Source organism: Glycine max, chromosome 5 (assembly GCF_000004515.6).
Source record: "Glycine max cultivar Williams 82 chromosome 5, Glycine_max_v4.0, whole genome shotgun sequence".
Lineage (NCBI taxonomy): Eukaryota > Viridiplantae > Streptophyta > Magnoliopsida > Fabales > Fabaceae > Glycine > Glycine max.
In genome coordinates, this window is record NC_038241.2 from 41,852,984 (window position 1) to 41,865,662 (window position 12,679).

At 32.5% G+C, this 12,679-nt stretch overlaps 2 protein-coding genes across 4 annotated transcripts; one reads left to right on the forward strand and one right to left on the reverse strand.

Moving 5' to 3' along the window:
- The first annotated feature begins 740 nt into the window (after positions 1-740).
- STV2A (sialyltransferase-like protein) lies at positions 741-5,102 on the forward strand. Of its 2 annotated transcripts, NM_001255000.2 has the most exons (12): positions 741-1,022; positions 1,110-1,183; positions 1,428-1,517; positions 1,718-1,795; positions 2,093-2,193; positions 2,764-2,956; positions 3,038-3,128; positions 3,216-3,280; positions 3,389-3,543; positions 3,637-3,718; positions 3,985-4,094; positions 4,729-5,069. In NM_001255000.2, exons 1-12 carry the CDS (start codon positions 929-931, stop codon positions 4,922-4,924), a joined length of 1,329 nt encoding a protein of 442 aa, NP_001241929.2. In that variant the 5' UTR covers positions 741-928; the 3' UTR covers positions 4,925-5,069. The 2 variants fall into 2 exon arrangements, with proteins under 2 accessions (NP_001241929.2, XP_006579406.1); XM_006579343.4 differs by having other exon boundaries at positions 746-1,022; positions 3,216-3,543; positions 4,729-5,102.
- Positions 5,103-8,293: 3,191 nt separating this feature from the next.
- On the reverse strand, positions 8,294-11,038 carry LOC100783349 (pre-mRNA-splicing factor SPF27 homolog). Of its 2 annotated transcripts, none has more exons than NM_001255930.2 (5): positions 10,694-11,038; positions 10,260-10,522; positions 9,142-9,211; positions 8,921-9,054; positions 8,294-8,844 (listed from the first exon to the last, which is right to left on the reverse strand). In NM_001255930.2, the coding sequence occupies exons 1-5, from the start codon at positions 10,928-10,930 to the stop codon at positions 8,787-8,789; spliced, it is 762 nt and encodes a 253-aa protein (NP_001242859.2). In that variant the 5' UTR covers positions 10,931-11,038; the 3' UTR covers positions 8,294-8,786. The 2 variants fall into 2 exon arrangements, with proteins under 2 accessions (NP_001242859.2, XP_014630809.1); XM_014775323.3 differs by having other exon boundaries at positions 8,341-8,844; positions 10,260-10,519; positions 10,694-11,001.
- Positions 11,039-12,679: the final 1,641 nt, after the last annotated feature.

Below are 12,679 nucleotides of genomic sequence, written 5' to 3' on the forward strand. Positions count from 1 at the left end.
GCTTTAACTATAGGCCCATTCTGTTGATCCCCAAGCCCATTTCTCTTGTAGATACTTCAAGAAGGGCTTTTCGTGTTTAGGCTTGTGGGTTGACCTACCCGAAGTTTCATGAGTTTGTGAAGCAAAATTGGATTCCAAGTGGGTCCACGTCTTCTCTTATATCCTCTTGTGCTACTAAGTTAAGGGATTAGAATAAAAGAGTCTTTGAAAATATTTTTAGTCGAGAAAAAAAGTTTGACTAGAAAACTTCAAGGTGTGGATTTAGCACCAAATCCTTTCATTTTAACACTTCAATGTGACTTGTGACTACAATTGAAAGATGTTTTATACAAGAAAAAAATGTTATGGTATAAGAAGTCAAAATTTAAGTAAATAAAATTTGGAAATAAAAACCTCAAATATTTTCATTGTACCACCGTGGTGTGTAGGAGGAGAAATTTTATGAAAAAAATTCAAGACTATAAAATTATTAACAGAGTGTATTAAATAAAAAATGAGACTCACATTTTTTTTTATAATTTTTAATAAATTATAAAAAATAAAAAAATATGCGACTAACATTTCTATTTGTAAGAGAGGACAATAATTCAATAAAATAGATAAAAGTAATATGAAAATACACAACATTTAAGAAAGCATTTAAATAAATAATTAGCAAATATTAATAAAATGTGAAAATAATAAAATATTAAGAGTGGTATAAATTTCAACAATTGAATTTTAAAAAAGTAAAATAAATTACAGTATATGTGGACAATGGATAATCCTAAACCCCGGCACAGAATGAAAATAGTTTCGTCGAATTCTAGCTTGAATATACACAAGTGCGTTAGGTAATCAGAAGTGTGAATTGGAGTGTATGGATTCAGAAGAATCAATCTGGAGAGGTCGATAAACATAAACTCCAATTGGTTTTGTTTTGTCGGCAATGAGGGTTCTGCAACTTGGATTGTTTCTTGCTCTGGCATCTGGATTCGCAGCCATTTCCATTTACATCACCGGCCTCTCAGATCCTTTTGTATGTATGTACGTATTTACTTATATCTTATTCAATCTGCATGACTTTTGTTCATCTGCCTTGAATCTAATTATAACGTAACCACACGCAGATCCCAGTTATCACCTCACAGATGAAGACACCCAAGCATTGCTTTCGCTGCACGACACTTTCCAGAAGTGTGTGGTGCGGTTTCACTCTGCTTCTATGCTTTTTTATTTTGTTTATTTGCCTTCTCCTTCAAACTATGCTATAACAGACAGTGTTGTTGCGTTGTTATAAATAGGGAATTAGGTAGATATCGTACTTAGTACTTTGTTGCTTTCAATGTGTTTGTTTTCTCATGATTTCAACACTTTATACATCTCTTAGATCTTGTATTCTCAGTATGGATGATTCAACTGAGTTGCTAATTTTGTGTTTTGTGCAGACTGCAAATGGACTTGGCCTAAAAGCAACCAGGGGCACAGATTATTGCCAAACCACAATAAGTTTCCCCAGTGACACCATCCCCAAATGGGTAAATATTCATTGAGCTGTTTGTTGTTCATTGTTCATTAAGGAAGAATAAGTGTTGCATATGCGGTTTTATAAAATATTTTAATTATGATAACCTACGAGCTGGGGGAAAATGGCTTCCTCCTATACTTCATCGCATGGCTTAAAAGTAGTTAAACAATTAGCCCATTTTTTAACATCTGGAGTTTTCTGTATTAACAGAGAGATCCCAAAACCGGTGAACTTGAAGCCCTGTCTTTTGATTTTAATCTATGTGAAGCTGTGGCTACATGGGAACAGGTAAGCAACTTGGTCTGTGTTTTTGTGATTGTGATTAGTCAGAAGTCTATCATTTCTGTCTTGTTATACACATCCAGATGCTTCTGATATCCTATTTAATAGATATTGCTATTAGACCCTGCAAATACATATTTTAGTATAACATAAGGCAGTTTAACTACCCTTGCCATCCTCCAAAGTCTACATTAATGTCAAGTTGTCAACTTTCTTTTATTAGTTTTTTTTTTTTAATTGTAAAAGGAATTTATGATCTATGCTTTACATTTTATTGTTATATGTCTTGAAATGATTTCTCAGGTGCGGAACAGTACCACTATACTCACCAAGGAATTCATTGATTCTTTACCAAATGGATGGGAGGAATATGCATGGCGTAGGATCAATAAAGGAATACAGCTGTAAGTAAATGTGCAACACAGTTTTACGGAACATCTAAGTAATTATGCAATAATGGTATACTCTAAGAATGACAGCCAAACTAAATTGCATTTTAATTCATTTATTAGAAAAGAATTATAGCGGTATGTTTTATATAGCTGGTTATAAACTTCAAGAAAGATTTTGAGAACTTAAAATGATCTGAAGTTTTTCTTTATCCAAAAATGCAATACTGAGCTTCGTGTCAAAAAATAGGCATATGATGTTTCTTGAATTAGGATACTCGGTCAGTTTGTCGGTCCTAAGGCACTTTTAATTATCTGTTAAGAAGCAAACTCGTGCTCTTGTAGAGGAGATGAAAACCATTTCTTGAGTTGTCTATTTCACTCTGCTCTAATTGCTAAATACAACACAAGCTTCTCAATGTAAAGCGTAGATATCATGTTCCATGTTTAATATATATATATATATATATATATATATATATATATATATATAATTAGTTATGGTAGTAAAGTCAGTGGTTCTTGTTTAGAAGGAAATTGAAGTTAGTGTAAAGTCTCATAGAATAGGATCTTTCTGCGTTGCAGCAACCACTGTGAGAACAAGACCTTGTGCATGGAGAAACTTTCACTGGTTCTCCCTGAAACACCGCCATACTTCCCAAGTCAGTTTAGGCGCTGTGCTGTTATTGGTAACTCAGGAGATCTCTTGAAAACAAAATTTGGAAATGAGATAGATGGTTATGAAGTTGTCATTAGAGAAAATGGTGCTCCAACACAGGTTTGTTGCTCAATAGGATGTTTCTTATGTTCTTGTTTTATCCTTAAGACCTCAATCACTTAATATTACTTACGACTACAGAACTACACCGATTACGTGGGTAGGAAAAGCACATTTCGGCTTCTAAACCGAGGATCCGCCAAAGCACTGGATAAAGTTGTAGAGTTAGATGGTATTGCCACTTGTTATCTTATGAGTTCCACTTGCTGCAATGCGATTATGAATTACTGTAACCTGACTATAAATGCTGTTTCTGCAGAACAAAGAAAAGAAGTCTTGATAATAAAAACAACAGTTCATGACATCATGAATAAAATGATTCGGGTATATTTCCTTGTCAAGGGAAACCACCTTCTAAGCCCCTTACTTTGTATTTTAATGTCACACATTCTATGCAGCACTTGTAAAGCAAATAATTTTTGTCTTATGCAGGAGGTTCCTATAAAAAATCCTGTGTACCTCATGCTAGGTGCATCCTTTGGGTCAGCAGCAAAAGGAACTGGACTTAAAGCTCTTGAATTTGCTCTCTCTATGTGTGATTCAGTGGATATGTATGGTTTCACTGTAGATCCTGGTTATAAAGAATGGTATTATACTTTCTTTTGGCAATTAGTATCTCTGGTTAAATACTTCTTTCTTTGGAATATGGTAACCTGATCAAGAATCCCTATTTATTTTAGGACTAGATATTTCTCTGAATCCCGTCAAGGCCATACCCCGTTGCATGGTAGAGCTTATTACCAGATGATGGAGTGCTTGGGGGTAAGTAAATCATAGTTGTGGAGGTGATAGGTTCGAGTCATACTAATAGATTCCCTTTGGAAACAAAAGGAAATAGATTTTCCTCATTATTGGCTGATTATTGAAGGTGATAGATTTATGTTAATTATTGAAGTTTCACACTTAGACTGTATAATTGATAAGCAAAAATGTATATTCCTTGTTGACTTTGTACTTAGTAGTACCAATATAATCATGGTTCTTGTTTTCCAAATCACTGATTTTGTCTATCTGCTCCCATTGTCAAGCTTATCAAAATTCATTCTCCCATGCGAGCTGATCTAAATCGTGTTGTAAAATGGGTTCCAAGCCACCATATTATAAGGGCTGCTAGAATTGCATCAGAGAAATTACTGAGGTAAATGATTTTGTTTTTTGCATTCCCCCAACCCCTGTTTTTATTTATTTTTTAATCCCGACACAATTTTGTATGGATTTTACCTTGGACCTTTTGTATATATGTATAATTATAGTAGCGAATCTCTTAATATCTCTTGGTTTGTGCACTATTAAGACAAAGCTAAAGTTGTGATAAATAAATAGAATATTTAGTAGTTTATTGTTGCCTTGTTGGTCTGCTCATGAGTAGAATGGTATTATTGGTCTTTGAACTGTTCTATCGGGAGACTGGAAAATACTGAAAGGTCATGACCCTTTTGTATAACTTCTTCATTTGGCATCAGTGGTACGGCCCTGCTAGTTCACTATTCTGAGTGCCCTCTGCCCTACTAATTCACTGTTCTATGAACCTTTAAATTATCTTTCCAATTGTGAAAGTCAGAGATACAAAATAGTTTACACTTTACTATTCTACGGGCATATAATATTGATCATCATATTCATCAGCACTTAATACTATCCCGCAATGGTTTTTCTGCATAGTGGACATGACATTTTATTTATTGTTGTTCACTATTAATTGAGCTTAAAGTGAGTACAGATGAATTGCATCTGAGACTATTTGGAGACTCTCAAATTTATGATTTTTACAGGAGAGTTGGAGCAGGATCTGAAGATCCACTGGCCGCATGTTCCATAATTAAGAAGCAAGTAAAAAGAAATCTAAATGCAGTTTCAAAGCTCAGAAAGGCTGCACTTGATCATTTACGGTATGTGAAGAGAACAACCATGTATCCTCTAGAGCATAGTCCTGGACATGGGTCGCTTTGCACTGTGCCAACTGATTAAACTGTACTTAGATTCTGTGTTCAGTTTGTGCTGTTGGGAAGCATCCAACCCCATGATTTACAAAATTATCCGTTTGTTTACCTTTTCCAAACTATGTCATTAACATGACAAAATGGCAATGAAGCTTCCTACTCACCAGCGTGGTGGCAAATCAAGGAAATTTATTTAATCTTTCTCATTCTTTTCTTCTTTCTGTTTTGAAACTTTTAAAGGACTTAAGATTTGGTTAGGGAGAGGATTACAGAACAGCCCGGACAAAATTTTTAGTTGAGTTATAGCAAATTGAGCTGTAATGAATACCTTTTTTCTTTTCTTTAGACAATAAATCTCCATAATTTTTGTGAGTTAAAGCTTGGCATGTTCGTCAATGCCATCTAAGTGTGTTTGGATTAGAGTTTACAAAGTTGAGTTTGAACCAATTTGATTTTAGAATCTTGATTTTCGTTAGATTTTAGTTTGAAGTAATAACATGATTTATGTTTAGATGCTTTTATCTCAACTGTGATTTTCACAAAATAAATGTTATTCGGATTACATTATTCAAAATTACTTTTAAATGTATAGTTACTAAAACAGGTATTGGTTTTAGAATAAAATATTAATATGAAAAATGTAACGCCAAATTATAAGGGTTTTTTTTGTCAATACACAAATGGTTTTTCCTTTCAATGCATAAGTAATAAAATGTTGCTTTTGCATATGCGATGAAGTAGTGAGATTAGTTAAGTGGATCTAAAAGTGTGTCAATCATGATCAATATGTTGTTGATAGAATTGAGTTAGAATTCCTTAAATTTTAAAATTTGAGTATTGGGAATGAAAGAAAAAATTAAAAAAAGAGATACATTTAAAAGTGGTCAACTAATTTTTTGATAAAAATTAATCATCTCATCCAAACATTATCTGCCTATAAATGAAAAAATAAGTGTGCTAATCATAATTCCACCATGTGTAAGGTCATTTTTTTAATGCAAATGCGATTTTAGGTAGCTTCAAGTGAAATCTAACGTGCTATTAACTCTTTCAACTATTCTTCACTGCGTACGTCCATTATTGTAGTAAGTAGTTGTTTGTTTAGATTTCTTAAATATCTATGGAAAAAAATAAAACTAATGAAGTATATTTTTGTAAATAAATTATGATAATATAAGATTAATTTTATAAAATTATTATTCTCTTTTATATATTTATTAACTTTTGTTGTTCGTGTAAAATAATCTAAGAGACAATCATGGGATGGAGAAAGTATTATCTGGTTAACGTAATAGATAAAAACTAATGAAATGAGAGAGTATTTAATAAATGTAAAGATAATTCCTAAAAAATTAAAACTATTTAACGTGCAATTAATAGTAGCATGGCACGTGATAAACTATAGTCATGCATATAGAAAAATGAGAGGATGCCAATGTGAAGGATTTTGTTGGGGGAGTAATTTGTGAATACAACTGAACCTGCAGTTTATTTTGATCGTGATAAACCACCTTTCCGAATAAACTTATCTAATTTTGTTTATAAAAAAATAAAAAATAAAAATGAGAAAATTATAAGAGGGGAATCTGAAGAAGACCGTTCCCTTCCCTTCCCTTCCCGAGACATACCATGAAGAGAAATTCATCTGAACCTAAAGCTCACGCCACGTTAAGTTTCATCATGACACAGACCCGGCTGTTAGTTGGCCCTGAGAGGGATAAGATTCCTTTATCTGTTTTGTGGCACCAAGTGTTTCTTGACTCTTGAGGTGGAGTTGAACATGAACGGGGTTTATTTTTTCTTTCTATTTTAGTAGCTAGGTTATCAGATCAGAGATGAGTGCTCATTAATTAGTCTAAATTTGTATGTGGATCTTTTGGTTTTCCACTCAATCTGTTGTTGGCGCATGTTCATTTTTTTTTATTTTTAAAACAAGGACATACTTGTTCTTTTCTCTTGCATGCATGGCTGTATTTTGGTGATTTTCTCTGTTGGCTGATGGAAGTGATAAACTGATTATATATTGTTTGTTTGGGGTATTGTTTGAGTGTCATATATTATGGATGAAGAAGGGTTGTGGAGTGGATCTCCTTGAAGTCCAAATGAGGTTCTTGCTGGGTTGATTATATTGAGCTGCTGAGCTATGGATCCCACAGTTCTACCAATGACACGCCTTTTGTGGTAGCTCTGCAGCGTGCATATCTTGGGAGCTTTATTACCTCTTGTCAGATCTTTATTTAGATTGGAGGAAGTTCCACACCTTCATCTCTTTTTTCTTTTCAATGCGCATTAGCATCTTGTTATAGTTTAGTAATGTTAATTTTGATAAATCTGATTTTAAATTGTTGAATATACTGTAAACTATATCCCTCCGCACTAATCTGATTTTACAATTAATATGTGTCATCTTTATTGCCGAGTTTAAGGTTTATTAATTCTTAGCAGGATCTTGAACTTGCTGCTATGAAGTCATTAACGAGGACCATGAAGGGCGCACTTAATTACACACAGGGTAAATGAGCATTTTAGTATGTGTAACCAGTGATAATTTATTTTCTAAAAGAATAAATTTTTTATTTAGTTCTCGAAGAATAAAAAATATGACAATTATATCTTATTATACAACTTAATAATAAATTAATCTCTAAATTTTATAATTTAATATTAAAATGATCTTAAAAGATATAATTTAATATTAAATTAATTCTTAAATATTAAGACTGAAGGAACATTAAATCTAATGCCTCAATATTCTGTTGAAAAAAAGTTAAATTTGATCACAAAATTATGTTGATTGTACTTCAGTTTGAATTTTACAAAGAAAGTAGTTTGAATTTTACAGAGAACGGTCATTATTTACATAACTAACATTGATTCCAGTAGGAACCAAACTGTGTTGTGACCAACAGGGACGCAAATATTACCATCACCCCACCCACCCCTAATATCTGCAGCTTTTATTTGTTTAAACCTATTTGTTTTATTATAAGAAACAAAAATTTTACTTTTTATTGTCAAAAGCTTTACTTTAAAAATAAATATAGCTTTTATCTTTTTTATATTTTATCTTTAAAACAAATATATATATATATATATATATATATATTTATCTTTTTTGCATTTTATTTTTAAAACAAATACAGCTTTTAATGCTTTTGTATTTTATCTTTAATGTGTGCTAAAAGTTTCTTACTCCCCCCTTTCAAGAATTCCTTCTTCACAAATTAATCCTCGCTACAAATTTATTTTTCTGTTTGATTTTTAGTGCTTGTCTGTTAACTGTTTCCATTAAACGATGACATATGAGTTAATTTTTAATTATTTTAAAATATCTGTGGGGGTTTTCTTTTTTTAGCTAAAAACCCAGAAAGTGACTGACCAACCATTTAAAATATATTCAACAATTTTCTGAGGTTAAAAACTGCAGAATTTGCATCCCTTAGGTTTTCAACATATTAGCTCATTGAATATCTATGACAGCAGCAACAAATTTGAATCCACAACAAACAAAAATTGAAAACATGTATCACAAAAGGTAAACAAATCCACAGATCTAGATTCAGGATCAAAGAATCGTTTGCACCCTTGCACCAATTAACCAGGCATTGGACGTCTAACTCCTCTTTGTTCCAAAACTTGAACGAGCCTCCCTATGATGCTATTAATTCGGCCTCAGTGCCGTTTAGGATTAAACGGTGGATGTTGTGAGTTGGGGACTTGAACATGTAGTCGAAATGGAAGCCATTGGAGGAAATGAGGATGATGGTAGGCTGGACTAGAACTGGATTAGTGAAACCCAGATCTGTACTAAACATTGAGAGGTACAATAGCATAGTTTTAGGCTGAACAAATTCATTACGGATACAAAACTAGATGAGAACATACGAATCTCATAATTCGGATTTTGCCAATTGGCCATTTTCAGTTACAGCTTCCAAGTTCCAGCCTCTGAAAAAAATAGAACTAATTAACACCAAAACTAGAGGAAATCAGCCGAGAAAACCAAACTATGCGTAGTAGTCACCTTTCTGCTGCTCCTCTTTTCAATTCATTTATGCGATTTTCAACTGAAGCACAGGCAGCACTGATGTCTATATTCTTCTGACAAAGCTCCTTCCATTGCATGGACAACGCATTAAGCTCATATGCAGTGTTTTGCTGACAATAGTTTTAAGAAAAAAAGGGTAAAAGGTTAGCAGAAATTTAACAGAGCAAAGGGAGAGAAGTGTGATAAGTAATAATCACCTGATGATATTTCCTTTCACGGTTTACTTTTTCAATCTTTTCATTTTGTTCCTGAGCTAATTTCTGCATTCTAAAAATAGATAACACAATTATAACCAATGCCATACAAAACATTAATTATGCAGGCAAACATGTGTTATTAAGCTCAGCTGCTCAGGCAACATCTTTTTGATTTATTATTTACAACGGTAAAATTAATGTGAATTATGTGTGTTGAGGGACAACAGTAGAGTCAGACTATTAGGTTTTACATGATGGGTTAAGATTGATTTTTTTTTTTACTTAACTTCAACCTTAATCATCTATTAAATATTGATTAGTCAAGATTAGCTCCCCAACCCTCACTTTTATGCCCATATGTGTGCCCAAGTTAGTGTATAAATTGATCAGTAACAATCTAAAGAACTCACCAGTCCAAATTAAAGTTAATGAACAAAGATGATGATGACTCTTGCAGATCAAGTTGAACAAATATGATGCAAGCATAAATGTATGCATCATCATCATCATAAATACAAGGTTATGGATTCTGTGAAGCACAAAACAATAAAATGCTCTAAACCAGAGTTTTACTAAATCTGTAAAAAATTATTCAAGTGATGCACTTCAAAAAGCCTCAGGTAACCCAAATATTATGGGGAGAACCTAATCAAACCTGAATATTTATTAATTAGGAGGCTTCTCTTTCATGATCTAGTTTTATATTCCTGGCATTTTAAGATGGGTATAAAATGTTAGCATGCTTGTTTCAAGATTTGGAACAAAAGAAAAGGACTCCCACGGTCCCAGCTAAACTTATTCACAGGAATCTTTTTAGGATAATTCCCACAAGATCATACACCTATGGAGGAAGGTAGGTTATTGTTCATTAGATGATATTTTTGTTTTGTAACCAAATAAATAATCTTGGGAGTAAGCCATAACAAATCCACATTTATACCAAATATGGGCATGGTAGGTTTCTAGAAACACCGAACACACACACAAAAAAAAAAAAAAAAACAACAACAACTAGGAATCTTAATCACAGGAATGAAAAATCATTCCCTAAAAGAACTTCGGGGGACATGCCTCAGGTATAACTGAAAACAAAATATAAATTTATTGAATGAAGAAACCTTGATAAGTATACTTCCAATCTTTGGTTGTGTTGTTTCCAGGTATCGGGACCATATTTTAACATCAAATCCAAATTTTCCATCCTCATAATCTGATATTGCAGCAGGTGTTGAGCTCTATGAAGAGCTTGCTTCCAAGCAGTTTCGTCGTTCCTTTTATTCGCCGGCGGCATTTCCAATTCGTAGCGCGATCTATCAAGAGCAACGGGAGGTCTTCCGGCTCTCACACGTTCGTACTCTCTCGCAATCATTGGGTAGTTCTGCTGCAATTCACACACACTCAACTCATAAACGAACTAGGCCAATACATTATTCACCAATACCAACTAAAAATTAAACACGAAATAGGTTAGATTGTACAATAGACCTAAGAATTAAACATGAATTAGGTCATGAAACGAAATTGCAATTATCATTTTAGAGAAAAGTAGAACCTGGAAATTGGAGTTGGGAAGAGGAGGGAAATCTTTGAGGAAATCGGTGGGCTTCTTGGTGCTGCGACGCATCTCATCCTCCACGAGACGGTCAACCTCAAGTTTGACTCTGGGGTCTGCGTAGTCGTCATCAATGTAAGGCAATGCGTCGATTATTTCCGCGTTAGAACCGGTAGGCCTACCGTAAGACGGTGGGGCTTCCAGCATTAGAACTCCCCCGTTGCTTCCATCCGCCATGGTCGCTTGCTTGAAGAGAGAGAGATAGTGAAGGTTTTCCTCCGCGCAGAAAAGAAGATGAAAGAAGGACCGCGTTGGGCTATTTTATCAAGGCCAAAAGTTTCCTTCAAGCCCAAACCCAACACAATCCAGATATACCCACATTTTCAATAAATTAAACATGGAAATATATTATTTATTTATTATCATTTTAAATAAATAATTAAAGTAAAAAAAATATCCCGAATATGTTTATTAAAAAACTAATTTAAATATTTTACAATTTTAAATTAATGATAAATATATTCTTATTCTAATAAAAATATTTGAACAAAACATATATCATTAGAATTATTTTTTAACAAAACTTTGTTCGAACAAGACAATCCATCTATGAGTGCCAACAGTTTCTCCAAAGGCAATTAAAGTTTTTAATGCAATCATATGGGCAAAAAAAGACTTTTTTTTTTTTTTTACTTTGGACTTCTATATCTATAAAGTAAGGTTGAATGAAATATTAAACTTGTTTACAAAATTATGACTAAATCTAATTCAAAGCATGTTTGGAAGAGTGATAAAGTGAAGTAGAGACAATTAATTTTTCATGTTGAAAGTAAAACAACTTAACATTGTTTTTAAATTTTTATTGTCTACTACACAATTAAACACACGCACAATAAATTGTGTGTTTTCACTTTAATTGAACATATGATTGAAAAATCTCAGATAGAACCAACTTGCAAGAGAGATAAAAATAAGAGAGTATATAACTACTTTAATATCTAAAATTTGTATTTCATTATCATTTTAGTCCCTGAAATTAATAAAACTCAAATAAACTCTTGATTTTTCAGGATTTCACTTAAGTCACTGAAAATTAACTCATTTGGGTTTCTAAACTTTTATTATTATTATTTAAGTCCTCAAATTAGGGACCAAAAATGAGAAAAACAAATGATAATTTCAAAGATTTAAACAAACTCTACCAAAATCAAATTTGGTTTATTGTATATAAATTAAATTATTTTTACTAAAACCTTTACATACAAAAGGGTGATTTTTTTAAAAAAAATGAATTTTAGAAATTTTTCAAAAAAATTTAAAAAATGTTTTAAAAAAACAAAGGTACTACCGGGAGTTAAACCACGCTGGATTCAAAGTCCAGAGTCAAGTGCTCAATATTTTTTGTGATGTATATATATAGTTTACCACCCTCTCAAATAGATAATAGACAAAATAAGTTAAGCATTACATCATAAGGCAAATTAATAGTCACTTCTCATACTTGTTTTCATGTGACACTTACAATTCAATGTCTCTTTTTTTTGCCCTTTTTTTTTACAAAAGAGAACTTCATCACTCCTTATGCTTTGTTTCGATACATTGCTTAGTACTAGCCAAAAATAGATGTAGAAGTTACAGTCATGTTTTTTGTGCACCTTTTAAAAATACATGGAGTAGTTACTATCACGTTCTAACAAGACATAATTTATAAGTATGATTAATTTTGGTTTCTTCATTAATTAATGCACCTGAATAATCATATAATGACCATTCTTAAAATCAATTTTATTATTAAAAATTGTAGGATAGAAATGACTTATATCAGATTAGGTTTACCTTTACTCAAATTGATTCAATCAAAATTAGTTATCTGGTGTTATTAAAACCAGACCAGATTGATTGTTAGTTCGATCAATTTAACTAGAAACCAAACTTATAACTAGTCTGATCACTTTATTAGATTGAAAATGTAGTTTACTCGATGCA

Coding starts and splice junctions, on each gene's coding strand:
- STV2A (XM_006579343.4), top strand. CDS start 929: ATGAGGGTTCTGCAACTTGGATTGTTTCTTGCTCTGGCATCTGGATTC. Junction 1,184..1,427: donor ACACTTTCCAGAAGTGTGTG/GTGCGGTTTCAC, acceptor TGTTTTGTGCAG/ACTGCAAATGGACTTGGCCT. Junction 3,719..3,984: donor AGATGATGGAGTGCTTGGGG/GTAAGTAAATCA, acceptor CCCATTGTCAAG/CTTATCAAAATTCATTCTCC.
- LOC100783349 (NM_001255930.2), bottom strand. CDS start 10,930: ATGGCGGATGGAAGCAACGGGGGAGTTCTAATGCTGGAAGCCCCACCG. Junction 9,055..9,141: donor GTGAAAGGAAATATCATCAG/GTGATTATTACT, acceptor AACTATTGTCAG/CAAAACACTGCATATGAGCT. Junction 8,845..8,920: donor AAAAGAGGAGCAGCAGAAAG/GTGACTACTACG, acceptor TATTTTTTTCAG/AGGCTGGAACTTGGAAGCTG.